At 38.5% G+C, this 25398-nt stretch overlaps 1 protein-coding gene across 1 annotated transcript in view; it reads right to left on the reverse strand.

Annotated features, from left to right (window-relative positions):
• Window positions 1-25398, reverse strand: part of SPAG17 (sperm associated antigen 17) — a 107638-nt gene that overhangs the window by 11014 nt on the left and 71226 nt on the right. Inside the window, exons 25-40 of the mRNA XM_062008744.1 lie at window positions 21760-21880; window positions 19178-19326; window positions 18902-19141; window positions 17834-17967; window positions 16097-16313; window positions 15663-15807; window positions 13959-14113; window positions 11968-12144; window positions 9858-9985; window positions 8824-8954; window positions 7525-7652; window positions 6935-7117; window positions 4317-4430; window positions 3341-3386; window positions 1680-1782; window positions 1066-1119 (exon numbers count right to left, since the gene is read on the reverse strand). Of these exons, the coding sequence (XP_061864728.1) occupies window positions 1066-1119; window positions 1680-1782; window positions 3341-3386; window positions 4317-4430; window positions 6935-7117; window positions 7525-7652; window positions 8824-8954; window positions 9858-9985; window positions 11968-12144; window positions 13959-14113; window positions 15663-15807; window positions 16097-16313; window positions 17834-17967; window positions 18902-19141; window positions 19178-19326; window positions 21760-21880 (2225 nt within the window). The remainder of the gene's footprint in view (window positions 1-1065; window positions 1120-1679; window positions 1783-3340; window positions 3387-4316; window positions 4431-6934; window positions 7118-7524; window positions 7653-8823; window positions 8955-9857; window positions 9986-11967; window positions 12145-13958; window positions 14114-15662; window positions 15808-16096; window positions 16314-17833; window positions 17968-18901; window positions 19142-19177; window positions 19327-21759; window positions 21881-25398) is intronic.

A 25398-nucleotide genomic window follows, 5' to 3' on the forward strand; every position in this document is an offset into this window, starting at 1 on the left:
TCTCCGAAATGCTTGTACACTACTGCATGCAGCACAGGTAACAAACACGAAGAATTATAAGTCTGTGTGCACTTGTGGGGCTATGACCTCATTGGTATCACACAGAAGTGGAAGGACAGCTCACACGAATGGAGTGCTGTGTGACTGGATACAAGGTCTTTAAGAAGTGCAGGCCAAGAGGGCAAGAAGGGAATGTTGTCCCGTGTGTAAGAGAGCAGCTGGAAAGGGTGGAGTTCTGCATGGGGATGTTCTGATGAGCCTGCTGAGAGCTTATAGGTTAGGGTTAGTGGGAAGATCGACATGGATGACATTGTTGTGGGTGTCTGCTATGGATCAGCTGATCAGGAAGAAAAGGTAGACGTGGCTTTCTTCAGACAGCTGGAAGAAGCCTCATGTTGACAGCTGGTCCTCATGGAGGACTTAAGCCATCCTGCCCAGGTGGATATCAAATTGAACATGAATCAACAGTGTGCCATCAGAATCCTGGGCTGCATGAGAAGGAGTGGCAGCAGCAGATCCAGGGAGGTGAACTTTTTCTTTTTGGTCAGCACTGGTGAAACCTCCTGTGGAGTACTGTGTTCATTCCTCAGCTCCCTGATACATAAATGGGCCACAAAGATAATCAAAGGCTTGGAGATCTTTCCTATGAGGAGAGGCTGAGAGAGCTGGGACAGTTCTGACTTCAGGAACTGTGAAGCACCACCATGGAATAGGCACGTTTCTAGAATTGTATTTGAAAAATCAGCTGGAGTTTGTGGAGTACTTGAATCTTAACCTGAAGCATCAGCATTTGAAAATATAAATATAAATTGTTTTCCACCCTGCTGCCAGAACCAGAAAACAGAACACAGGGCTTCTGACTTCAGCCTTGCTTTCAACGGTGTAAGTTAAGAGTAACACTACCAGGTTTTGAAGAGAGACTAAAACCATCCATTCAGCATTTCTGTTGTGGAGAACACCCCATTATTTGCCGCAAAACACTGGAACACTACAATAACTGTCTGTCCATAAACAGACTTAAGTTGACTCATAAAATACATAACTTGGTCTTACTAATACCACTACCTGTGCTCTTCTAGTCTGCTCTGCCACTTGGACACCGGTGTTAAGCTTTCTGGGCTGAATGTCCAGGAAAGAAAAAAAAAGTAATGAAAATGAGAAAACTAGAATTATGTTGTACGGGCACAAAAATATTTACAAGATAACCCTGGAAAGAAAATGGTTCTTATGCCAGCATGTTATGTCAGCATCTCCGGTGACTCCTGACTTGGACTGGTATGGTTACCACAAAATTGTTTGCTCATATCTGCATTTTAATTACATTATATTCATCCTCTATTCTATATATTATAATACCAATATATTAATATATTGATGTCTATTATAGTAATATGCATTATTCTGTATTTATTATATCTGCATTTATATTATATTATTCAATCAAAGAAATCCTCAACATCTTTTTCCAACAAACTTTAAAGGATCTTTCAGACAAAGAAAGGGAGACATGGAGGGGCAAAATAATAATAGGAAAAGTTAGTAAAACATTGTGATATGTATCTAGGGATCCAGGTCCTGGTCTTAAATGACAGTCATTAAAGTATATTCCCTTGCCTCTGTGCTTGGTTGCATCCTTTGAGTTATTTACATTTGCCTCAGTTCTTACTGGTCTGTCCTACCTGAACCTCTGCTGTTGGTCCTCTCTTTGCATAGTGATTGTCTTCTCTGGGTGATGCTGACGATGAGAAGCCACTGCCTCTTCATACAGCTCAGTTATGTGAGCTGCAAGGTAAAGAGTATTATTGAGTGTACATGTTTTGCTAAGTGCTGCTAGGTGTTATGAATAAAAAAACCATTAAAAGTTATATTTTTAATACATCCTCCTGTCACTTGATGAAAACCTAATGGATTCTTTAGTGTTGCGAGGGGAGAAGCACCAAGAGCTTCATTCCAAAATGAAATTTGTACCATTAACAGATAGGAAAATAATTTGATTCAATGTAGAAAGCACCAGAAGCAGGTTAAGTTTATACTCCCACACTGTACTTCCTGAAAATCTTTACGTTCTTTCAGGATACAAATAAAATACCTGTGAAATGGAAAAGTTTAACAGTCCAGGTCTCTATCTCCAGATGAAGAAAATAATGTGGGCTTTCAGCAACCTTCATTACTTTCAGCTTACTTAAGTTGTGCTTAATAGTGGCTGTGAAGGAGCCATAATCAACGTTCTGATGGAAGGACTTACTAGTTCAACATGCATAATGGAGAAAAGACAATCTTTCCCTATTTAAGACTGTGACCTGCTTTGGGGCTCTACCAAAGACTTTCCTTATCCTCTGAACATCTATAAAGTATGCTTGCTTCGTGCCTCAAACTGTCAGTCTAAAGAAATGTCTTTGGTTCAAATTTCTGTGGCAAAAGTTAGATTTGAGTACTTGAGAGATATAATCCTGTTTGATTATAACAACATCTCTTTGTGTTTCAGGAATTATGTGATTGCAAACTTCGGAACTAGAGTGGGGAGTGCTCTGTCAACTTTTTCCACTGTAAAATATGCTTTTATTTTCCCACTTTTTCAATTTTTGCCTCTCTTAAAGAGCTTGTCTTTCACAGTCTTCTGCATTAATAACGGTTTGTTACACTTTCATTTTAAACATGACTTAAATCAAACAACTGTGTAGCAAGCGTTTGTTGCAGCAGATTTGAGTTACATTACATAGTGTGACCTTTTTTTAACAAGCAGAAATAACCTTGAAGAGGTAGGAAGGGGCAGAAAAATATGGGAATGAATACTATGGCTTTTACTGCGGGAAAATCTTACAGAGCTTTAAAAGCAGCATCTATTACAGAGCATCTTCATTTTCATTTGTATCTATTGAAACCATTAAAAATATCTTATGAAAACTTTAACAAAAATTGACAAAACTAATATGCTGTTCAACCTTATCCCTCAGGTAGGGCTGATGTAACCAAAACATACAATCACTTCAGATTTTGAAATGTAATAAGCAACCAGGACTTATCCAGTTCCTTTGAAAGCTTGTCTGAAATGTTGAATGCCTGGTGTCATAGTTCTTATACCTGACCCACATGTAGAAACATGGGTCAAAATGACAAATGCTTAAATGCAGGAAATGGTTTTCAGAGACAGTCAATCATTGATGCTAACAAGTTCTAACTACCTGCGAAAATCATACTCAGAATAGAAGAGACGAAAGTATGTACATAGCACATAGATGAATTCACCTTTATGTTCCTTCTTTAAATATAATACTACAGTGTTTTTTAATTTACTATGGTATTTTACTATTTTAAAAGATAGATGTTCAATTTTTATTACCATTAGCACTGACATCTTCAGATGACTTCTCCCTTTTAGGGAATGACTGCAATGAAGACAGAACAATTATGACCATGTGAGAAAGAGAATTCACAACAGCAGCATCCGGTTCAAAGGACTTCTAGCCTAAACAAATGTTATCTCAGGATGCAACTGCAACAATGAAGATACTTCAGTGTGTTAGAAAACATGAGCTGGTGAAAAAGGAAATGAAATACACTTTCCCTGATCTAAACAGATATCTGTTTCCTTCTTGATGACCTACTTCACAGGTGGCTTTGCATTTTATATGGTCGCTGTTTATTAAGTCAACTAATCCAGTTCATATTCAAACTTCAATCGTTCTGCAAATGACTTGAAGCAACAAAAAAACCCCTCGTGGTCACAGCAAGAAGTCAAATGGGAAATGTATTCAGGAGTTTCTAGGCTTCATTACTGAGGACCTCCTGTGACTCAGGAACCAGTGTCACACTCCTCCAAATCCCCATCGCTCCCCAGCTCTGTTACAATCTAGACTGCCTGATCACAGGAACTCTTATTTCCAGTTAACTTCTTCAGGGATGGTGTAAGAATAAAGAGCTTAGTTTAGAGTCTATTACCCCTATAGCACTTTACTGCAAACCAACCACAAGTGTTTCGGCTAAATGAAACCAGACTGGAAACATTCTCATCCTGATGTTGGGAGTATATACACATTTCAGTAATTTTGGCAGGTGTGTTTGGGAATGTATCATTCTGCAGAGCCAAACCCTTGAATTGTTTTGAGCAATGCTTCCCCAAATTGGCAGTAGTACCATGCAGTAGGCCAGATTGCTGAGTGTGGCTCTGCTTTAAACTACAGCAGAGCTGGCATTACCCTATCCTAACATTTGCTGTTTTATTAATGCATAATGATATGTTTCAAGGCTGACACTTCTAATGCAAGACAATGGTTTTGCTGGAAAAAAAGTAGTTAAAAGTACTGTATTTTTCTCACTGTAACCAGTTCAAGGAGACTTGCAGCATTCTCCCTTTCCTCTTCTGTTCTTGGTTCTTTTACGTTCATCTCTTCAATCTCATTTTCTTGCTTTATGATGTTGTCTATATATTCCTGGTGGAACAATGAAAGAAAACAAGAAAGATGCAGATATTTTCTTTACAGGAGTAGACTTAAGGGTCACATATATAGAGAACAGAGTTTGTAGAATTAATGGATATGCTTCTTCTCATTGTCATAAAGACTCTTTATGTGAATTTGGGTGGATAGGCTGTATAGATATCTAAAGGTCTGGATGGAGAAATAGTTTTTAAAATACTCCATAGGTCAATGAGAAGATTACACGCTTAGAAGGCAGCAGGTGAAAGCTTACCAAGGACTAATCAGCTGAAGACTAGCAATACCGTTGAATCTGCAAGAACTAATATACTAAGGTCAGCAAGAGTCTGCAGAACATCTGTCAGGCCACGAGCACATGTTAGCATCTATAATGAGCTGTGTGACTTGGACCACATCCAACAGCCAGCTAGATGCCTCTGGTGCATCGGTGTGACCCGTTGCTTCTGAGCAGGGAGGTAGGTTTGGCCTCCCAACAGTTGCACCAGCCAGGCAAGTACAAATGGGTGTGCAAGTGTTTCTGTAAACTATGTGAGTGAATAAAAGAATGTATTGAATAAATAGCTGCTATTAATAATAATGAAGTATATTGTTAAGATGAGACAAATGGATAAAGGTGTTCTAACAACCACTGCTTGTGATCTGTATCTCCTTCCTGTTTGAGCTCCTGTTAGGGAAAAGGAAATTTACAAAATAATAATTGAAAACACAGGTTCAGGAAAAAAAATCTGAAGCTCTGTTTTTAGACAGATTCTTTGCCAGAATCACACTAAGTGCTACAGAGAAGAATGCTTTTCTTTTCCTACATTTTGTTATGCTTTAGAAGATCAGTTGGATAGGAAATAAGGGTCCTTACAAAAGGCTGTCCTAAGACACCACTCTGCTAGAAAGCTACATGCAATATTGAGCTTTATGAACAGACAAGGTTTGCAGAAGCAACTGTTTCTAGTCCCAGTTCTTTTTCATTCATTTAAACCTCTTAAGTCTTACAGGAGATGGAAAAAGGAAGAGTAATTTTTTTCTTTAGATCTTAATTTCGTTCTGACAAAGTAAATATTTGATCAAAAACTTAAGATATCTCTTTCTGGAAAATTCCATTAATTAAATATTGATAGATGAACAATGATAATATCCCAATAACACAACTGTTACAAATATTTTCTCAGCACCAGTAACTGTTATTTCTCTTTCCCTGTGTAACAAACTGCATTATTCTTTCTCAAAAAGCCAACAACAATGGTCAATGGAGAGATTTACCTTGGATTTTGGTGTGGAACTATTTTTTTAGCATTGCCTTTGAAAGATCAGGATGTGGATTAAAGAATAATTTCTGTATATTTATAGACCGTCAAAGGCTAAAATTTAATTCTGATAGACTGGCATGTCCAAAATATGCCAGGGATGAACAGCTGTCAAAGTCTTTCTGTTGCAAGCATGTCTTCTTTGAAATGCAACATGATGGGAAAAAAACCCCAAATTTCACATGCTTGTTAACTTTCAAATTCAATCTGTAATGTCATCATCAAAGTAAGGTAAATGAACAAATTCTAGGTACAAGCTGGAACATAAGAGGTTTCAAAGAAACATAAGGAAATACTTCTTCACTGTGAGGGTGAGGGAGCACTGGAATAGGCTGCCCAGATGAGTTGTGAAGTCTCCTTCTGTGGGGACATTCAAAACCCACCTGCATGAGTTCCTGTGTGACCTACTCTAGGTGGTCCTGCTCTGGCAGGGGGAGTGAACTAGATGATCTTTTGAGGTCCCTTCCAACCCTTAACATTCTGTGATTCTGTGATTTTTATTATTCTTTAATTGTTAATGAGTTTTTAACTCTAAAATCTCTTCTAATAGCCTCTTCACATTTAAAAAATATTTTTTTCATACCAAAACTAAGAAGTATGAAGCTGCTCACAAGGATCAGCTGCAGAACATTCAGATTTCTTCTCGGAACACTTGCACATGAGGTGAGGCTTGCACTTTGGTATGAATCAGTCACTCACAAGGGCTGGACATATACTTTGTGAGAAGGCTATGTAGCTGTTTGCTAAATATGGATAGAGTGGCAGAACTGAGACTTGAACCTGGAAATGTTGTGTACTGAGTTATGAAGAAATACATAACCAAAACTAGAGTGTGTCCCTGTGACTTGTAGAACTATGGTTGGTTAGAAATTCTTGTACAACTTTATAGATTTAAGTTTTTAACACTTTGTGTTGGAAAACAAACCCTAAGCAAAGTGAAAGCAAAGTAACAGATGACAGGAAACTATTTGTTAGTGTGCTATGATCTGTGTCGTGTACTGGACTAGGTCCCATGTATTTGCACAGAAAAGTAGGTTTCACAAGAGATAAAACAGTTGAGTTGCTTCAGAAATACGTTTTTTCTTAGACCACCTGCCTATGTATGAAATATTTATTGTTCTTCACAAGTAGCAGAATTTTTGCCTCAGGCTTAAGCTGCAAATTGCTCACTGGAAGAATTAATAAATGTGATTGTACTACCTTAAGGGAAAGCTGCAGCTTTTCTCTTAGTTCATCGCTGAGTGGTTCATACTGGAACAGCTGACGGATTTGCAACTTCTTAGGACATTTTTGCACAGGTACTGGCAAGCATGCCTGCTCTTTGGATCCAAGGCAGAGACCCCTCCAAATACGTGATCTGACTGAGGGACCTGTGGTTTTCCTCTGAACATAAGAACAAGCAAAAAGAGCAAGAGGCTACTTATATTACTGACTAAATGCAGGCATCAGCAATGAGGGTCTCGGTTGAAAAGCACATACTGTCCTTATGGTGTCATAGATCTAGACAATAGTCAGTAGATTCTTGGATGCACAATTTATCTATTCTAAAACTTCTTCATCTGGCAAGATTAACTCTATGTAGATCTGCTACATCACCTTACTGAGAGTGGAAGAAACCCAAGGTGACTATATTTTCCCTGACACAGCCTGCCCCTTGCTTTGTCTGCTTAATAAACTGGACTTAACAATGTCATACTGTTTAGCGCTCCATTTCTGTTTCCACCCCTGCCTCACCCTGTGACAAACGTTTATTGCTCAATCAGCAAAAGACAATTTTGAAACAATTATACCTCAGGAGGAGAAAATGTGTCCCAGGTTCCTAACTGAACGTTTGGAGGAACAATACTCTCTGGTTCTTTCTTCATTATCCAGGGGGAGGCTTCAGCCAAAGGGCAAAGGACAGTAATACTTAATGCACCTGGTTTAGAGATAAATTTTGTGAATAATCAGTTCAAATCCAAAAATGATGGACAAGAAAAATAGAAAAATACACTTACTTAAGTCTAAAAACCTTACTATGAAGTGATTAAACTCTGAGTGAAAAATGTTATTCATTGTGGCTACAGATAATATCAGAACACTGAGGTGATTATAGAATGGTTGGATGAGTTTGGGTCACTGAGGTGATTTCACCTATTGGTGGACAAGTTCAGATTGCTCAGACCATGTTCAGCAAGATCATTGAACCATGTTTACTGAATGCTAATCTCAGAAGCACATCATATTAAAAACATGCGTAATTCTTTACTGTGTTTTATCTTCACAAACTGATCAGTGGATGGATTAGAGATGATTTAGTATCTGTTTTTTAATGTTCTGATTAAAATCAATGTTCTTCGAAATATTTTTTTTCAATCCAACCCCAAAATTGACTTAATCTACCCTACAGGAAGCCTTCAAATTGGATATGACCAGTGAGGTACTTTGTCACAATGATACAAAATTACAGACTCTTTGTGTTCAGACAAATAGAACCAGTATTGAGAAAAGTAGAGTATGAAGGCCGGAAAAACAGATATGCTACTATTACAAATGACTGCTGGCTGTAAGCAGGTTTTCTTGACTGGGAATTTCACTGGGTATGTATCTTCTCCATCTTCCTGATCCTTCTACATTCCCTCTTATTCTGTTTCCCTGAGTGCCCTTTCTTCTTTCCTTTTCCCACGGCAAAATTATTTAACTCAGTTCATACGATGAGGAATTGGTCGTTATTGTGAATAGAAGCAGCATTTTAAAATGTGCAAAACCTGGTAAGAGTAGTAGGTAGGAAAGCTGTTACCCATGCATACAATATAAATCTTTGAGAAGAACATCTTAATAATTTACAGCTTGAAGCAAACTACCCTTCATCTCCTCATCACCTCCATATCCAGGGGAACCATACATTCATTCGGTTAATTCTCTGCTTCTCAGAATTCTCCACAAGCTCCTTGCTCTTCACTCTTCCCTGAGAGAAGTGTGGGTACCTCTCTACATGGGGAAAAACATTTTCAAATGTCCTATCCTAGTAAGAGCTGGGAAACTTCTGACTCTACCTTTGTAATTATTTCTGTTACTAGTCTGTCAGAAAAGCAAGAAAACGTCCCTACCTGGATGTTCTTGTACAGGATCCCGCAAGACAGCAGTGGTGGGATCACTACAGGCCTCATCAAGATACTTATGTACATCCCTGCTCCGCAGGAGCTCGGTTCCAGAACCATCCACGTAGATGATGAAGAACCTATGCAACCAGGGGAAAAGTACAAGAGACAGTCTTGCAGACAACAAAGTCAGAGAGGGAGGAGGGGAAGAGGTGCTCCTGGTGCGAAAGCAGAGATTCACCTGCAGCCTGTGGAGATGACCATGGTGGAGCAGATATCCACACTGCAGTCTGTGGGGGAAACCCAGACAGAGCAGAGTGTTCCCCTTCAGCTTATGGACATGACCACACCAGTGCAGGCAGATACTATCTGAAGGACCTGCAGCCCAGGAGATCCCATGCTGGAGCAAGTTTAACCAACAGGACTGCAGCCCATGGGAAGGATTCTATAGCAGAGTAAAAGTGTAAGGAGGAAGAAGCATGAGACAGGAGCTGTTCTGGAGTGGTCACAACCTCCCATCGCCTCTTCTGCTGGGTGGGGAGGAGGTAGAAGGATCAGGAATGACTCAGTGATGTGGAGAAAAAGAGGGGATGCAGGAGGGTGTTTTAGTTTTCATCTTTGTTTTTCACTATCCAACACTATTTTAAATGTCAAGAAATTAAATTAATCTTCCCCAAGTTGAGATTGCTTTCCCCGTGATGGTAACTGGAAAGTGGAAAGTGATGTCCCTGTCTTTATCTTGACCTTTTGCATCTTATTTTTCCCCCTTGTCCTGTTGAGGAGGTGGAGTGAGAGAGTGGCTATGTGGGTGTTTGGCAGGCAGCTGAGGTCAACCCACCACACTGATCAAATCCAATGGCTTAAAAATTGTATTCTTTTCTAGATGACAAAAATGAAAAAGTGCTGTGATGACACAACAAGAAAATGGAACTCCAGAAAGATGACATAAAATGCGTAAATATAAAGCTCAAATCTACTAACCCTCTACAAATACAGTGCAGTGAAGAAAGCAAGTGTAAACCTGTGAATTCAGTGTAGTTTACCTTGGGACATGTTCATCATAAGTGACAGGTTTGTTAACTTCTGGGAGTGCTGATGTTGCACTTCTGTCTTCCTTGTCATCAGAGCCAATGCTAGGAACACACACAGATGTGCTGCCATCAGCCATGACCTATAACAGAAATTATATCAAATGTTTTGAGTTACATGATACATTTAAAACAGTAACTTAAACTGTAATATGACCTAGCCTAGTTAGGTTGAACAACCTGGAATTCACAGGGTAAAAAAAGGAGAAAACTGAAAAGTCAGTGAAAAAATGCACACTAGACATGCCATACCATAAACACTTTATAGCACATGCTGATAATAAATGCTCAAGGATTGTTAGTTGTCAAAACGGGCCATCCATGCTTTCATTCAATCTTCAACATACGTATCTACAGGCTTCAATAGGTGACTTCACACAAAAATATTCACTTGCTGGTCAAGCCAGGTAACTGTATGCTCAGACAGGTACACTGATGCATACCTGGCATATAAATATGTATGTCTAAATACATACATATCTATATACAGGTTGATAAATGAAGAGATATAGAGACATAGATTATACATTTGTATCTACCTATATATACCTACAGGTATATATAAGAATATATGTATAGAGGGGTCCATTTTTAGGCATTTATTCACTTTAAAAGCTATGGTCTCAGATAATCACAGAACGGTCAGAGTTGGAAGAGACCTCTAGAGATCACCCAGTCCAACCGCCCTCTTCTAAGGCAGGTTCACTTCAATCAGGAAAGTGCCCATGTAGGTTTGGAAACCTCCAGAGAAGGAAACTCTCCCTGGGCAGCAGGACTCTCTCACCCTCACAGTAAAGAATTTTTTCCTCATGTTTAAGTGGAACTTTTTGTGTCCCAGCTTATGCCCATTACCCATAATACCGAGTGAATTTCTACAGTATTTCCTTCTCCTGATTTTTGAGTGCCATTATCATATGCACACAAGGTATAATAACGCCTCTAATTCTTGGTATAGTCGGTTGAGGGACTGATGCTTTGGAAGGTACAGTTTAAACCAGAGTGATTCAAAAGGCTGTACGTGAACTGAATCTGAGACATGGTAGTAGTAAAAGGCATGATTAAGAAAGAAGAAGGACCAATCCTATTCACCTCTATCTGGTTGCCATCCCTAACAAGCATAAATCTCTCCTTTTTTACTACCTATCCCCCATATCCCCTGTGATGACTGCTCTCACAACACTTTCAGCTGCCCCACAGCCTCCTCAAACTCCTTTGTTCCTTAAGTATCAGCTGAGAAAAAGTGGGATGTGCTGATGCTAATGCCAAGTAACTTCTGTACTGCTTTGAAGTGCATTGATTTTGTAGGAAACTGATATCTTGGAAATTTCTACCCCTATGTTGATATGTTCAATATTTGTTATGGAGAGAACAACAGATAGCACAGATTTATACAAGCATAATTTCTTCAGCACAGGACACCAGGTTAAAAACTATATTACAGTGCATATCTCCAGCAGAGCCTCACTGCAGTTTCACAAGAATCTGGGAAAGTGGTAACTACTACAATCACAACAATAGAAAGATACACTAAGGATGTCACATTTAGAAACTTTAATTAGAACCTTTAATTAGAAAGCAGTACGTAGGTCACTGACACCTAAAAAGTGTTTCCTGAGCTCAAAACTAAGTACTACCCTAGCTCAAAAACATCTCTTAGGTGTGAAAACATCACAGCGCAATAACTCCTATTACAAGAATATCTGCCTTGCTAGGCAGATTAGAGTGTTTCTACGGACCTTCTAAAAAGCCCCTATCCTCTTTAATTTTTAATCCTCATTTACAGAGATGAGTTTTTGCTATTTATGCTAATTAAGGTAACTTTACAGGTGAGGTAAGCTGCAGACCATATTGTTTTATTTCAATCTCTCTAAAAAGGTGGAAGTACCAAAAAACGAAACACATTATATCCTCAAGAACACTTCAGAGACTTGATTCAGGAGCTTTTCTTCTGATAGCTAGGCTACTTCAAGAATAAGTAATACAAGGCTACATGCTGACTTTGAGACATATTTATAAGATAAAATTACTTAAAATGCAGAAACTTATTTCCTCCCATGTATTGTACCTTGAAAAGATTTCCTTCAGGATCCATCATCTCACAAACAATGCTGGAAGTGTGTTTCATAATGTATCTCCCTGCTTGTTTCTCCTCTTTCTTGCTGATGAAATTGTGAACTTCATGGGTATAGACTGCTGAGCAATCTTCATCAATGAAAAGAGAGCCTGTCTTGATGGGTAAAACCTACCACAGTAAGAAGGGAGAGGTTCAGTCTTGAAATGTTAAATATTCAGTTTAGAGGTACCACGAAATGAAGAATAGATGCAAATCAAAAAGAGAGCTCTCAGAAGTTGACTACTGAATTATCCACTTTTGAGAGACTAAAGGGAGAGAAAGAAGGAAGAACAGGCTCACGAGTTGGGCTGATGTTAGTCTCTGTAATATTTTCTTTAACTTCAAGTTTGTGACTTAAATATACTATACACTTGTGAGGAGATATCATAGAACTACAGAGTATCTCAAGTTTGAAAGGACCCATAAGGATTATCAAGTCCCCTCAGGACTAAATTCAATTTATTAAATTTAATTAATTTTAAACAAAACTAAATTATATGACCAAGAGCATTGTTCAGATGCTCCTTGAACTCTGACAGGTTTAGTGCTGTGACCACATCCCTGGGAAGTCTGTTCCAGTGATCAGTCACCCTCTCAGTGAAGAATCTTTCTTAATGCTCAGTCTGAACCCACCCTGATGTGGCTTCATTCCACCTCTTTGTGTCCTACTGCTGAATCATCAGAGAGGAAATCGGCACCTTCCCTTCTGCTGCCTGTCTTGAGGAAGTTGTAGATTGTGATGAGGTCAATCCTCAGTCCTCTCTTCTCCAAACTGAAGTGATGAGGTCAATCCTCAGTCCTCTCTTCTCCAAACTGAACAAACCAAGTCACCTTATCAGCTCCCCCTAAGTCTTGCCCTCGACACGTTTCACCACTTTGGTCACCCTCCTCTGGACACATTCCAGTTTGATGCCCTTCTTATATTGAGACACTCAAAACTGCACACAGTGCTTGAGGTGGGGCTGCACCAGTGCAGTGTCGAGTGAGACAATCATTTCTCTTGTCCAGATAGCTATGCTCTGCTTGATGCATCCCAGGACATGGTTGGCCTTTTTTGGCTGCCAGGACACACAGTTGACTCAACCCCTACATCTCTTTCTGCAGGGCTACTCTCCAGCCTCTTGTCCCCCCATTTTTATGTATAACCAGGATTACCATGTCCCAGGTAAAGAATCTGGCATTGGCTCTTGTTAGTTTTCATACAGTTGGTGATCATCAGCTCTCTAGTCTATCCAGATCTCTTAGTAAGGTCTCTCTGCCACCCAAGGAGTCCACAGCTCCTTCTAGTTTAGTATCATCATCAAACTTTCTTAATGTACACTCGATTCCTGATCATTTATAAAAGCATTACAGAACTCTGGTCCTAAAATTGGAGAACCCCACTGGTGACTGGTCACCCATCTAATAGAACCTCATTCCTCTAACTCTTTATGGATTTGTCCAGCTGTGTGCTGGATGTTTTATCCAGAAGGATAATGTGAGAGATGGTTATCAAAAACTTTGGTAAAATTACAAAACCCCCGTATCTACTGTCTTCCCTTAGTCAACTAGATGGGTGACATGGTCATAAACAGAAATCAACTTGGCTAAGCAGGACTTTGAACCCGTGCTGGCTATGATCGATGACTGTATTGTCTCTCAAGTGTTTTTCAATAACTTTCAGAATTACTTTCTCCATAATTTTACCAGGTACTGAAGTGAGACTGACAGGTCTGTAATTACCACTGTCTTCTTTCTCACCCTTCTTGAAAACTGAGAGAACATTTGCCAGCTTCCAGTCAACAGGGACCTCTAAGATCTAATTACTGACAGAGCATAAAGTGGAATCATGGGATTTGTGAAGGCTACAGAGAAGGGAGTTAGTCAAAGTGAGAGATACCGATGGCAGGGAACTTGGAACACAAAGATACGTTTCACTGTCAAGAAGTAAAAATAATTCCCACCTGATAGGTTCCCTGTGGCTTTGCCATAATAGATGTCCCATCTCCAAAGATGGTACAACAGGTACCATCCTCACAATTTGTTAGAACGGTAGCAAACTCAGGATTCTCTACTCGCATGCATTTCACCTTTCTTGTCATGGCTTCCAAGTGTTCACCTAGGAATTAATACAGAACAACTAGACAGGAGCACAGAAACCATGACAAAGTTTTAGGATTCAATTTGCATTTTCTGTCATAAGGCTGGACCTTTATCTCCTCAGTAAAAGACCCTCAGACTTGGTAACACTGTTTATCATATAAATTTACATTAGGTAAATAATACACAATCTTCACATTTTCAGACTGTCACTGAAAATAGAAAAATCCAACAGAAAAAATGTCTGTAACCATCTGTGGATGGTGTCATCAGGAAAGTACTTTCTAATTTATCAGGTACAGTACTAACCCTAATGATCTGGATATTTCTAACATACAAGTTGGATGACTGAAATTTTTTATGCCTGTGATACAAGCTCTAAGATGTGAAGAAATTAATTTTCAGCAGCAGAAGTCAGGGAAAACAAATCAAACTGATATGTTATCTGGCCATTGCTTTCCCATTGAACAGACACATCAGTTCAAGGTCACTGTTTTGAGTTTTACGATCCCACAGGGAGGTGCTCCACAACCAGAACTTTCTACTGTGTCTGAACACAACAATCCTGTGAGATCCACACAGTAAACGTGCACTTCATTTCAATTACAAAAGTTATCCAGCAGCTGAACTAAGTATACAGAATATACTGCCAGCCTGAAGAAACAGATGACCATTAGTATCACTTTAAGGCCAATTTAGTTTCCTTTCTACTAGTTATGGAATCTTCCAAGGCCATGTTGATCAAATTTTGAGTATCTCCAAAGCTGGTGAGTCCATGGTCTTTCTGGGAAATTTGAGGATTTCCTGGTCCTTACATACATGTTCAGTTAAGACTCAAACAAGCTTGCTTGTTGCACCAGGGTATATGGAGAGTGGGCAACGAATATAGAAGAACCTGGACACTGTGGTCTCATGGTGGAGGTGGGTCATGTAAGTATACACATGAAAAGAAGGAAATTGCTTGTTTGCTACAATGTAATTTTTGCATTGAATACTGATGAAAACGAGACTGAGCAGACAAACTACGCCTAGACTACAGTAGTGAATTTGTTATCTAGGCCATTTGTATAAGCCTTCTTTACGATCAAGGGACTGGAGCATCTTTCTTATAAGGAAAGGCTGCGGGAACTAGGGCGGTTTAGTCTAGATAAGGGGAGACTGTGGGGTGATCTCATTAGTATTTACAACTATCTAAATGGTGGATGTCAGGAAGTTGGGGCATCCCTTTTTTTCTGTTGTATCTGGTGACAAGACAAGGGTAATGGGAAAAAGCTGGAACACAAAAAGTTCCGTTTAAACATAAGGAAAAACTATTTCACTGTTCAGGTGAGGGAGCCCTGGCACAGGCTGCCCAGGGAGGGTGTGGAGTCTCCAAGGACGTTTGTTTTCAAGAGCCACCTGGATACTTGCAACTTGATCGAGGTGAACCTGCTTTAGCAGAGGAGTTGGACTAGACAGATGATCTCTAAAGGTCTCTTCCAACTCCAATCATTGTGTGATTCTGTGATTTTGACATTTATCTGCTTTACAAGATTTAGCAGAGCTAAGTGCTCCCCTTTTGATTTTACCTGTTTCCTCACTATACTCTGGTAGAAAATTTTCTTTACAGTTTTGATAAAAAGTCGTGATCCTAGTACCATCAGCATGATCTACCACTCTGCTGCCATCTGGCTTCTCAACAATTATCACTTCATCCTCTCGTACAGTCATAACCTGGAAGGAAGAGGGAATACTCATTTAAGTGATATTTGTAATAGTAACAATGGTAAAACAAAGCATTATGGACAGAAACTGATGAAGATAGACTACTGCATCTGCTTTGTCTACTTCAGAGGCCAAGCACTCACATATTCTTCAAAGACTAAAGCTTTTTTGTTATTAACACTGTAATAATACAACCTGTAGGATGTATGTTCAAAGAGCAAATTCTACAACTTATATGATGGCAGCCTTATCTCTTAGCTTAATAGGCAGTGCTCTAACAACACAAAAATAGTAATACCGTTCCATCAGCTGGGTCAGTTGCCTGATAGATTAACAGTGGCTTCAGATCCATTCTCTTTGCTCCCTCAGTGCCCACTCGAATGCCTGATGGAGCTGTTGTTATCCAAGTTCCTGCTTGGTTCTCCTTAGGTTGCTTAGAATCAACCAGACCTTGCGCAGTATTTTCAAACAACTCGTCCTTGTTTGGGTGTGATATACTGTTTTTGTCGCTTTTTCCAGCAGAAACAAACCTTTCAGTATCACATTTGGTATTCTCTAAGGCAAAAGACAAAACTGAAGACTTTCAGTGAGTATTAGTTTTGGCAGAATTGAAAGAAAAACTATTTATCAGGCTGGAGGAAAACCGCAAGTATTGGTACTCAAAGGTGTGCCCTTGAACTAATCTTATTTAACGTGTTCATTAATGACACAGAAAAAGTATTCTGCAAGCTAGTGATGTGTGATTATGACATGACTTTGGAAGGGGCTATCAGTGCAGAAGAAAATCTGAATGAATTATGGAAAGAAAAGAATCCATGAACGTGAAGATGAAAGAAAGAGAAATTTGATACCGTTTATTAGAATGAAATTTAATGTGAAAAGGAATAAAAATAATTTACTCTTCAGATAAGTTTGCAACAGTAGAAGGAAAGAAAGGCTAAGAAGTATCCATATAGAATGACTAGAAGTTATCAGTGTGAAAATACAGTGACAAAAAAGCAAACACAATCCTATGGTGCATCAAAAGAAAAGGGATGGAGAGTCTATTGTGAAAGTTAATGGAGAGATGTTATTAAAAATGTGATATTCAAGAAAAGAAACTTAGAGTAAATGTATGCAGAAGGCAATACTATAGTACAGAGAGTCCAACACACTTACAGCATGTACAGCCTGGCAAAAAAAAAAAAAACAAAAGAAAAAAAAGAAATTACAAAAAAGATTAAAATTCCACTATAAATTTGTCCAGACGAAGCAATGGGGAAGAAAAGTGGAGGGAAAAAGTGATCATGAATAAAAAGATATAAACTGGCCACAGATGCTAAGACTGAAAATTAGAAGATGATTTGTAAGGGAAGTTCTCAAACATCCTTAAAGTTATCCTAAAGAATACCCTAACAATAAAGCTGGACTTGATGACTTGTAAGACTCTCTTAAAAAGAGACTTTTATCTTTGGCAGAAATTTTTATTCACATACTTCCCATAAATTATATGTTAGTATTATAACAGATCATAATTATTCTTTGCACTAAAGAGTACTGACAGGGCTCTCAAACTACACTCTGAGGTATGAAGTAAACTTTTATTTGGTTCTTTCTAAGCCAAACAAAATACTGTAAAAACAGTTATACTGGGAGAGACCACAAGTCCATACAACCAACTACTAATGACCGAGAGCAGATGCCTTGGAATATATACAGGGAGAAAGGAAAATGCAGTAAGTTCTCTGCAAGAGAAGCATTTCTCAATACCAAATAAAACACACAAGTAACCATTTAACATTACTGTAGTTACAAAGATTTCTTTTAAAATCTTTTGTGCTGAATCACTCTCAGTCTTAGCATGTTAGGATAAAAAGAAATCTGGAATAGGAGAGAAATTATTTGACATGAAGGTAATGAGTTAACAGTGTGCAGCAGCTGAGTACAGAAAAAATAGCATTTTCAGAGTGGCAGAATTTCCAGACTAAAGAAATATGCCCTTTAGTAAGTATCATCATCCTTGCTACCTTTAAATTTGTTCAAAGCACTGAAAATGTTACCTTTCCTAGTGCCGGTCTCAGATGAAGGCTCCAATTCTGGTAATGGTTCTATGTTATCTGGAATTGTAGGTAGAGGTAGGACAGGGCCAGAATCTGGACTCCTACTCACTGTGCCATCAGCAAACAGAATCTACAGTAATCAAGGACAAACTAGAGGTTAAAATCACTTCCAACACCAACAGAAAGTCTCAGAAGAATGTGTTGCAAATGAAATAGTCACTAGAATATTGTGAGAGAAGGAAAAAAAGTAAAAGACTCTCAGAATGACAAGAAGAAATAAAGAAGCTATCTGAAAAAGGCAGGACTGCTAATTGCTGCAGGTCATGTATATAATTGAGACTCCATCTGGCAACAAATAGGCATTATAAAAGTAAACAGTAAAGATTATTCTTTGACTAAGTTGTCAAAGGTTGATGACTTTTTTTGTAGCAGTGGTAATGTACCTTTATCACCACATTTATGTTTTTTCAGGTATTCCACATATCTAGGATTGCTGTTAATTTTTTAGCCATCAAGATAGTTAACAAAAATAAGTAATGGTTATTTATAGCTGGTTTCTGAGATCTATTGTCCATTAAAATCAACTCTTGATATGCACATTCCTTGTGCGGCTGGGAATAATCATCCCTGCATTCATTTACAAACACTGTACAGATGGTCTAGGGAGAAGACAGTACAATGTGGAAAACAAACGGACAACATATAGAAACATCTCAGAGTTACAGTTACTGTAACGTAATTAACTATTTCTTCTTTTTCAAATGTTTACCCGTATCCAACACATTCTTGATGAGTCACAGACATGAAGTTAATATAAAGAAGGACACAATCATAATCTGCTTATACAAGGACTATGGGTACAATCATGCTGGGCACATCTCTATTCTCCTGTCAGGAGACAGTGTCAATGTCAAAGCGCATTTTAGTCTTTACATGCTGCATGACTCAATGGTTCCTTAACTCCTTCATCTACAAACTGGACACTTCTCTATCTCAATTGACAAGCACAAGTTCAAGGGTAATCATACACAGAAACTGCTTTCAAAGAATTCTACTAAACGTACCTGGGTAGATCCATCCATCATGTACTTTATTACAGTTCCCTGACTGGTGATGACTCTTGATACCTCTTGCTCTGTTTGCCTTGCCACAGATGCATACAGACGAGAGTTCTTTACCTTTTGGGGATAACTCTGCCTAACCAGAAGTTCCAGAGTAGGCTGCTTGTCCTGTTCTCTTTCAGTGTCTTTGTGCTTTATTTCACCTTGTGTAACCTTGTGTTCCTTCTCTCCACTTTCCATAACCTTTTCCTCTCTTGCTTTGGCCTCATCTTTTTCAGCCTCCTCCTCCTTGGCCTCATCTTTTTCAGCCTTCTCTTCCTTGGCCTCATCATTTTCAGCCTTCTCTTCCTTGGTTTCATCTGCTCTGGCCTCACTCCTCTTTACCACTTCTTTCTCAGCTTCCACTGTAGAGGCTTCACCTTTCAAATGTGAAAACAAATTATCAATTACTTGATGCTGCCTAGCACGCACTTAAACAGTGCTAAAAAACCAGCATTATGTTGTCTACAGAGGTATGCAACTCTAGGTGAGTAAAGCTAACACTCTTTGGCTTCCTCTGTAATCCACAGAATAGAGAACAGGTAATTGTTCTGTTCACCTCAACTATTCAGCATTTCAATTTAAGTTCCTTGCCAAACTATGTATGTCTGAAAACCCTTTGCATCCACTTCACTTCTTATCAGATTAATCAGAGCACATTACCCTGAACTGGCCAAATCTTCATCCACACAGGCATTACTAGCAGAGACAGAGATGTGATCATCATCACTCAGCACTTGTCAGGCTGCACTTGGAGTAGAGTTCCACAATTCAAGCAACATGCAGACAAACTGGAAGGAGTCCAAGTGAAAGTCACAGAGATGATAAAATGGCTGGAGAACCAACCTATGAGGAAAGACTGAAGGAGTTAGGTCTTTCCTCCCTAGAGAAGGCTCAGGGGCAGATTTCATCACAGTACTCCTGTACTAATAGGGTAGCTCCAAAGAGGACAGAAGGTCTCTCTTCACAGGGAGCTATATTGGAGAAAACAAGGGACAATGGGTACAGGTTGCACTGGGAGAGGTTTCATCTAGATGTAAGAAAGAAATTTTTTACAGTGAGAACAATCATCCCCCAGAACAACCTCCCCAAGGGTACGGTGGAGATCCCATTGCTGGAAGTTTTCAAGATGTGACTGGATAAGGTGCTAGATAATCTCACCTAGGGCCCCTTCCCATTAAAGGCTGGAACACATGGTTTTTCAAGGCCTTTTCCAACCTGAGCTGTTCACTGATTCTATGATTTTTATATGAAAAGGAAAGACATATCTGAAAAAATAATGAGAGAGGCTTTTACTGGTAACTCAGGTGTGTGTGGCCAAAATTTTTAAAAAATAAAGACATTCCTCTCTCACAAGTTTATAAATTTGTGCTGGATCCTTGTGTACCATATTACAGTTATTAATGCTATTTAATACAAATTTATTCATTTTTATTAATTTAGATACATGTGGCTAGCTTGTAAGGGGTATGTTGTTTAACCATTTGCCAGAAAGACAAATAATTAGGCTGTTTTTTATGCAACAGCCCACATGTTGGAATTACTGATAGCACATACTTGGTGTGTGTGATAAATTTTGTTTACTCCTGAATATGGGCACCTCTGCAGTGCTGCTGATCTATTTTCATACACTCAGTATCTCCAATACAGCCTGGGCTGGACAGATTTCTTGTACATAGGCAATAAATGACATCTGTAGGTGGCCATTTTTAAAACTGATCAGATGACAGCAACAAAATTCACATTTGGCCACTTCAAAACCTTAGTGGCCTGACTACAAACCCCTGAGATTTACTATAATTTACACTATGAAGCTTGTACTGGTTTTCAAAAACACTGAGAAACAGAATCATTGCAGAAGGACATGGCAGGCACAGGAATTAATAAGTTATCAATATATCCTGTCAATCTTATAAAGGAAATACAACAATAATGGCAGAAAGACTTACTATGACCATCTTCCTTGTGTGTACTGGTTGGCATAAACTGAAGGACTTACGTGAAATAATTGCTATTTGAAACTGATTGTATCTTTTAGAAAGGCAATAAAACCCGATTCTAATATATCCAGTAGCAGCCAGTCCACAGTGTAGGTTAGTTTTGTTAATCCTTCTTACCATTAAAAAATGAGTATAATTTAAATCTAGTAATACAGTGATATCTGTAATACCTTTGTATACCGTGTTTACAAGCTGTTTCCTTGTACTTCCAGACAAGTACCAGTCACTTCTTTGACTTTTTCTTTGATAATTAATTTGACTTCTCTAGAGATTTGAGCTCACTGTAAGATACATTTTTCCAATCCTTTAATCATTCTTGTCACTCTTTTCTGAATCTTTTAAAATGTGAAAAACTTGCCTTGCGGACTTAGGGACAAATGATCCCAAAGGAGGTGCAGATACAGGTAACAGAACAATCTTCCTGTTATCACTCCAGATTCCCTGATATGTATGTATTCTTTGACACATAATCGCACAGGCAAATTTACGAATTGAATTTGTTTGTTTTTCTTTAGTATTCCAATATATGTGCATATTCAACTGATTGTCCAACATGCCTCTCAGGTGCTTTTAGATTTGCTGCTTCTCTGCTGCCAATCTGTTATGCCCAACAACTTGCAATTCCAGATTTTACATTTCTTTGAAGTAAACCATATTATTTATGTTGCAAAGTCTATTCAACAGACATTATGACAGATTTAGAAATCTGAGACATTAAAAATTCACATTGCTACACTTAAACACATCAAGACAGAAATAATTTTCTCTTGTAATTTTAACTTCTTTAAAATGCCTTACTTTGCAGTGGCTCAGAAAACTAACCTCCAAAACTTTCACCAAGGAAAGTTAGTACTAGTCCATTGGGACAGGAGACGTTCAAACTTGGGAAAGCAAGAGCTTTTGACTTCACTTGTGTTTGCGAAGCTGATTCTTCCAATTCTGTCTACAGAATGAAACATGAATTAGTTTTATTCCACATTTTAAAAGAATAAAGAAAAAATAAGACTCCAGTTGTGACTTTTTTTTTTTTTAAAAAAAAAAACAACAGAGCTTTCTACCATTCATTTTTGAGAGTTTATGGATTCTGAAGTGGAAAGAGTAACTTCTTTTCTTTGATTATGCTACCTTCTTTCATTCCTTTTTATTAACCCTAGAGGAATAACTTTTACCAGCTTTATTCATTTTAGTGAGTCATTATGCTATCTTCTGTACAGTGTCAAGATGAAATGACAAGAAACAGACAAATGTGAGGCATAAGAGTATGAAATAATTCTTGAAGTTGTGCATCAGTTATTTTGCCTGTAATTGTTACAAGAGCACAAAAGGTTAAGTAGAGCAGTACTTCCAGTCTGCTGCAAATACAGTTCTGACTAGAGAAGGGGACAGAAAGGAATGTTTGACAGTCAAAACATGTAATCCCCTTTGCACTACTCTGTAGTGGAAACTGTTCTGATAACTACAAAAGATGAGATTGACCTAAAGAATGCCTGAAGACCCTGGAACATTTGGAAAACACAATAATGGACCCTTTGATGTTATCCCTACAAAACCTATGTAACAATGAACTACACAATGCTAGTAGCCTTAAGATGAAAAGGCTTTGAATTGCACAGAGGTAACAGAGAGAACTTGTCCTTCTATTACTCCATATTCATGAATTTTGGGAACGGAAATATAGAGAAAAGTTGGCAGATGTTTTGCCACCTGTTTTTCAGCATAAAGGATGCTGTACATTTTATGTTTACATAACATTACTAGGAAACTAAGGCTACTCTCAATACCCTAAGACAGTAGTTACAGGACGATGGGACATAAGGCACAGAATAGGGCAGACGTAACCTTTGTTTGTCATCTACTTTTCCCTATCTAATGGTAAAAAAAAAAAAAATCCAGTATACCTATGTTATTAGAGAAAACTGTTATTGTAAGCTATTCTAAAAATTTCCAGGGCTGGAGGTTTCCTGGAAATCTATTCCAATGTTTTACCTTGATTAACCTTACTGATTTTTTCTTATCAGTTAGCCTGAATCTCTCTTGCAGAAAATTACTCCTGATTATTTCACTTGATTATACAAGGCTAACATAAGAAAGGTATGATGGTGTCTCTTCAGCTTTTTACAGAAGGCTCTTCTATCTCTCAACTCTAGATCAAACAAAACCAAGTCTTTTACTGTTTCCCCATTGGTCAAGTTTTCCAGACCTCTGACCTTTTTTTGGTGCTTTCCTTAAAGCTTTCCATTGTGCCCCATATTTTTCTCTCAGTGCAGTAGCCATAACTGGACACAATACTTAAACTGAGGCCCTACCACACATCCACATATTTAGCAGGCTATACTTCTGCTTATTCACCTCAATGTGATCTTTGCCCTTCTCACAGCAAGATGGCATTGTTGACTTATGTATAGCTTGTGAACTGTTGCAACTCAGACTTTTCTCTGTGGAACTGTTAATGATAGAACTATTACCTATTCAGTAAATATATATTGACTATTTATATGTAGTGGTAGAACCTAGCACTTACTGAATTGCATCTTATTCTACAGAACATATCCACGTAAACTTGTCAAATTTGCTTCTGTTCCTGTCCTCAAATTCTTGCAGACTCACGGAGCCAGGTGCTGTAAGCACTAATATGGACACTCTCTGCTCAAAGACACTCTAAACAGCAAAAAACCTTTTGGAAGAAGAGGAAGAACTTAGATGCCATCCTGAGGGTATTTTAATGGTAGGGTATTTCTATAGGGTTCTTTTGTGTCACACATTGCTCTATGCTATGCAACATGCTAAACCAATTTCCATGCTCGTGCTTTTTAAATACCTGGTTAAACTTGTTAAAATTAGGTCAGCAGGACTTTTGTGGATGTGGACAAAATCCATGTTGAAATAAGAGCTGCAGCATTACCTTGTGCACTAGGTGCTGTGGAAGCAGTCTAGGTACGTCGTGTTTAGAAACAAGGCATTTCTCACATCTCTCAGCGTGTGTTCATTCTTGTCTTTCTTATTATTATGAAAGCTATCTCCTGTTTCTAATAAACTTCGACTGCATTAACCATTAATTTCTCTATTGCCCATTCTACCTCTTTGAACAGCTCAGTCCAGCTGTCAATAGAATGACGATCTCCATTAAACTTCCCCTCCCAAGGGATCTGAGAAGATCACTCATAAACTTCTGGCGAAAGCATAGCAAGAGTGATTTTGATGTGACCAATAGAATATACACTAGACAAAAGACCAGTTTTCCAAGACATAGTTCTGAAAAAGAAACATTCAGATCTTTAGACCTGGGAGTCATGAACTGTTTCAGGGCAGTGTCATAGAAAATGGTAACAGGAACTAAAGTGGAGTTTCATGAAATGCCTCTGGAATTGGAAGCCACCACATTTGGATGAACTAGTGTTAACTTTCCATGGATAAATTATGAGGAACAGGATAAAAGAGAAAAAAGTGCAGGAAAGAATGGCAGACCTGGTGACACTCGTGTTCTTTACATATTGTCCACCAGACTATGAAAGAAACGGAATATAAGAGAGAGGAATGAGTGGGTTAATGGAAAATAATTGGCATGAAAAGTATTATATGCAGCAGATTGGATTTAAACTTGGCTCAGGGTGAGAACTGGGATGTTCTATGAGCAGTTCTTTTCAGCCAGACTTGATTAAAGATGGAAGCAAACGGGGAAAATTAAAATACTATATGCTTTAAATATTTTTGCAGTAAGTCTGGAAAGATATCAAGAACCTCATTGCTTTGTGTTCTGATTATGCCTATTTTCAGAAGACTGTCCTTTCTTAAGCTGAAGATGATAACTAAATTGGTTCTCAATGCTATTAATAATAATTTCTGCCCTTCTTTCAAAGTTCTTGTATTTTAATTCTGTCAATTTCTGGGACACTGCTGGTTGGACAAAAAAGAATTGTCAAAAAAGAAAAGAGGTTAAACCATCTCAAATAGAAAACTTCTGTATCCTGTCCCACCATCCTTCTACTATCTCCTCTCATACTTCTTTGAGAACTTTTCATGTCACTCATAGTTTGGCTGATCTGTGAGAACACTGGACCAAATAAACCTCCTTTCATTGCTTACAATATTCTGCAAACAGTTAGCTAATGACCTGAGATACCTAGGTTAGTCATTTCACAGTGGGGAACTGTGACCCATTTCTGAACTGATATGGCCTCCCCCTGCCATGCTTTAATTCTAAAAAACTTCTCAGAGAGCTCTGAGGAAGATATTCAAGATCAAATGCTGTGCATTTCTGAGGCACATGGTCATATAATTCCGGTATTACTCTGTGTTAAGTACTCTGTAACAGAAATGTCATTCATTCTTTCCAAAGATCTGTCCTATAATAGAAGTATTTCAGCTATAGGTGAATGTAACTTCCTCAAGCTGCTGATCTCTGGATTGTGATCAACTGGAAAGACCAAATGGCAGAGCAAGCTTTTGCAAAACTCTCTCTGC

Source organism: Colius striatus, chromosome 1, assembly GCF_028858725.1.
Source record: "Colius striatus isolate bColStr4 chromosome 1, bColStr4.1.hap1, whole genome shotgun sequence".
NCBI lineage: Eukaryota > Metazoa > Chordata > Aves > Coliiformes > Coliidae > Colius > Colius striatus.